The sequence below is a fragment of the Sorghum bicolor genome, chromosome 10 (assembly GCF_000003195.3).
Source record: "Sorghum bicolor cultivar BTx623 chromosome 10, Sorghum_bicolor_NCBIv3, whole genome shotgun sequence".
Lineage (NCBI taxonomy): Eukaryota > Viridiplantae > Streptophyta > Magnoliopsida > Poales > Poaceae > Sorghum > Sorghum bicolor.
The window spans coordinates 14,640,292-14,644,337 of record NC_012879.2 but is presented as its reverse complement, the minus strand read 5'-3'; the positions used below and the strand labels follow the sequence as shown (position 1 = coordinate 14,644,337).

Genomic DNA, 4,046 nt, shown 5'->3' with positions numbered 1-4,046 from the left:
CTTGAAGGTCTACTCACATTCTCATCATGGGTAATCTTTCTTCTCTCCCACCACAGATACCAGCCTCTAGTTAAAATTAGTTCGGCAAGACCTATATCCAACCCCTGGACATGGTCTCCTCTTTGAATTACTCCCTGAAGGACCACAGACCCTGAGTGATCAGTATCCATCATTGCACTAATCCTGTTCCACATCCCAATTGACTTCCATACTGCCTTCAATGATCACATGAAAAAATAATGTGCTTGACATCTTTAGCTCCCCCATTACATACTGGGCATCCACCATTAGGAATAATATGTCTATTGGCCAATATTGCATTGCACGGTACAAGGCCCTTCAACGCCCTCCAGCCAAAGATCTTAATTTTTGCCGGTATCTTGAGCTTCCATAGTTTTTTCCAAACCTGTGCTTCATTTAGTTTATGGCCAAATCTATGTTTCCATCGTCCATGGTAGGCCGATCTTACTGAGAAAAGACCATTTCTGTTATAGTGCCAGACCACAAAATCTTCTCTTCCTAGTGTAATTGGTATCTGCAAAATGCGTCTCACATCGATACCCCAAAAGATCGAGCGTATTAGCGGCTCATCCCACGTGAAATCTACCGGATTAATTAATTCATTCACTCTTGTAACCAAATTGTTACCTCTTCTTGTCTGAATCTTCAAATTGTGGCTACCTGGTATCCAATTATCCTCCCAGCAACTATTTCGATCTTTCTACAATCTACATAGACAAGTAGATTGACTAATATTCTTAATGGATAGTTCTAATGCAAACAATTGTTGTAGTATAAAACGACGGTTATAGCATACCTAGGTCCTTACAATATACATCAAAACTTCAATTATGTGCTAATTGTTTATACTTCATGAAGACTCATGTAATAGTGACTATGGCTGCAAAACAAAATGTTGCGAGCATCACGCTCAAAATATCACTCCTTAGTAATGCTCCCTCCATATTCTTTTATAAGGCACAACATTCAGACATTAACATCTTTGATCAATAATTTAAAATATTTTTTTGACTATCAGTTGTAATACAAAACTGATACGATTAGATTTATATCAAAATGTATTATCCTATTATCAAAAGTTTATAAGCATAAACAATAGCATGCCAAGCTATGGAGTACAAGCATAAGCAATATAAGCTGAAACAAAGGTAGTAATTAAACTAAAGCTATTATGGTTATTTTGTTTCCATTGCAACATATAGGCATGTTCCTAGTATTTATAAAATTAAAATTCTACTAGTTTTTCCTCCGTATTTTTATTTAATAAAATAAAATTCCAGTAAAGGTGCTACACCCCTTCTGTTTGCCAAAAAAAGATTGTAAGATATAAATTGGGGAAGATAAAACAAACAGATCCTTGCATTAATAAATGATGAAATTAGCTTTTTCGCGCTTCTAGACACTTTAAGCATCACTTGGGCCGCCAAAAAAAGGCCTAAATGTGCGTGCTGGAGGCCCATCTTTGTTCTCCTCCCGGTCGCCGCAATAAACCCCCAACAAGAAAACCCCACCGCTCGTGGCCGCCGCCGGCTCACCGGAGACAGCATCCAAATCCATGGCCTCCCGCCAGGCGCTCCACATCTTCACGCCCTCCCGGCGGGCGATGCACATCCTCACGCCCTCCCGCGGCATCGCCTCGACCCCGCACCTCTCGTCCTTCGGCTGGTTCGACAAGATCAAGTCCACCATCACTGGCAAGAAGCCCGAGGAGGGCTCCGAGGCATCCTCCTTCACCCTCATCCGTAAGTCGCCGCACTTCCTTTCGGTAGGCTAGTCGCGGTGCGGTGACCTGACCGGCCTCTCCCCTGTTTCGGTTTGATTTGCAGAGTTCGCGGACACGATGGAGAAGGCGAGGAAGCTGGGGACGTTCAAGAACTTCGTCGCCGGGCGGGCCAGCGAGGCCACCGTCGTCAACGCCTTCGAGAAGCACTCCGCTGTGCTGCGCTACCTCGGCGCCATCGACCCCACCGGCGAGGTACATGCTGATCTGACTATCTTTCCTTTCTTTGGATACAATGCTTGCTATTTGGGGTGGGGATAGATTAATTATTTGCACCGTTAATTTTGTACAGAAACTCCGAAACACTGACAAGATTAACGCGACCAAGCACTGTAACTGCACGATTGCTGAGGTGGAGCACATTCTGGCCAAGTACACATGGGCTAAAGAGGCTCAGAAGAAGATTGAAAAGCTCAAGGAAGAAGGAAAGCCATTACCGAAGTCATTTAATGAGGTAACTCTAGGAAGCCTGACAACGATACCAAGCCATATTATACTTGTGTGGTATGATAAGCAAAATGCTATTGGACTATTGAGGATTGTTATCCCGTTTGATTTTATTATATATTCTACTATGCATTGTTTCTAATGGCAGTGGACATAATGTAAATAAGAATTAAATGCATACCAGCAACAGAGGGAAGGTAAACAACAAAAATACCAATAAAGTACATGGCATGTTTTGAGTAATGAAAAATTATTGGCACATTTGGCTGGATAAAGAACATTATACCATACAGAAGGTGAGGTGTGGTGTTGTGAATATATAGAGAAGGAAATGAAGTAGCTTTTGTTTTTCATTCTCTGAGATTATTCATCATTGAACATCTTGCTCAACTGGTACATCCGAGTGTCAGCAGGTTAGTTATGCTTTGGTACTTTTTTCAGTTTTTGTGTGGTCGTGTTTGATATATCTGACTTTGGACTTGCTCCATTTAGCAAATGCTACTCTTAGTGTTCTCTTCATTGTAAACAGCCTTTTGGATTATATTTAAGAAACTTCGTAAACAGCCAGTGTAACTTGGGCTGGGAAAAGTGTTTGATGGTACTATATATGATTCTCTATTAACATCAGATTCTGATCTCCTTGATTACCTTGCATCAATAGTTTTTTATTTAGGTTTTTTTGGATTGTGCTGCACTGTTTGAAATTTCTATACCTTTTTTAGGTCCAAAGTCTAATGGGTTCTACACCAGTGGATGTTGGCAGAACTAATCTGGCAAAAAGTGGTCAGATAAGTAGGAACGCCCTCTGCCCATGTGGTTCTAAGAAACGATATAAAAGGTTTGACATTTCAAGAATTGTTTCCATTACTAAACTGCACATGCGTTTCTTTGATTTATAACATTTCCAATTGTTGCTAGTGTCATGTGCTGTAATGCCTTAAATATGGTTATTTGTGGATGATAATCCACACGTTGTTTATTTGTTCTACTATATGAATCATGATTTTAGAGTAATATATATAGAATTGTAGTATTATATGCCTTCAATGACGAAATGCATAGTTTGATAGGATAACTTCTCCCACTTTTATTAGTTAAAATAAAATGAGGATACTCTGGTGGTATGATGGGACTATGGTTTTTCCCCTTTTGTGTCAGGATTGTTGCTGGCATACCATAACTTAGTTTGTTACCCTTCCATTGTTATGACAATTTGTTCTTTGCTGCCTCCAATGTGAAGGTGCTGTGGAGCTTCATGAGGTGAACAAGTCTCGTTCACAAGCACATGCAGGACAGGTGCAGCATTTTAAAGCTCTTTTTGGCAAACTCTACCAAGCTCTTTCGTGGAGAACACCTGAATTTGAAGCTTGCAATTTGTAAAGCACTAGAGCGAGCCCTGTGTTTCAGAAGAAGGCTTTTACTTAAATTCTGTGATTTCTTGATTGGTGTTGTTGTTTGATGTTGATTCGGTTTGACCATGTACACGAATCTAGGTAATATATCCCTAGCTCGTTTTCTGCAACAAGATTTGTTTTAGATTCATATTACCCAGCATTTTATGTTCTATACTCTGGCAGCTTCATTTTTTATGGATGTGTTTGAATAAAGCCGATGGAGGTCCTTTTCTCCACATCTTACCTTTTGTTATTCTATTGACTTCGTCTAGTAAATTAACGGTTTTATCGTCTGCGAAATTTCTCTAGCTTACTCAGAAACTGAACCTCTGTGAAACTTGTGCATTCTTCTTTGTGAAACTTTAGTGTGCAAGCGGCACAGGCACACACCACAATACAAACTT

At 40.3% G+C, this 4,046-nt stretch overlaps 1 protein-coding gene across 1 annotated transcript; it reads left to right on the top strand.

Moving 5' to 3' along the window:
• LOC8072814 (protein translocase subunit SecA) lies at positions 1,517–3,885 on the top strand. The gene is made up of 5 exons (XM_002438223.2): positions 1,517–1,763; positions 1,848–1,996; positions 2,094–2,255; positions 2,971–3,086; positions 3,489–3,885. Exons 1-5 carry the CDS (start codon positions 1,577–1,579, stop codon positions 3,505–3,507), a joined length of 633 nt encoding a protein of 210 aa, XP_002438268.1. The 5' UTR covers positions 1,517–1,576; the 3' UTR covers positions 3,508–3,885.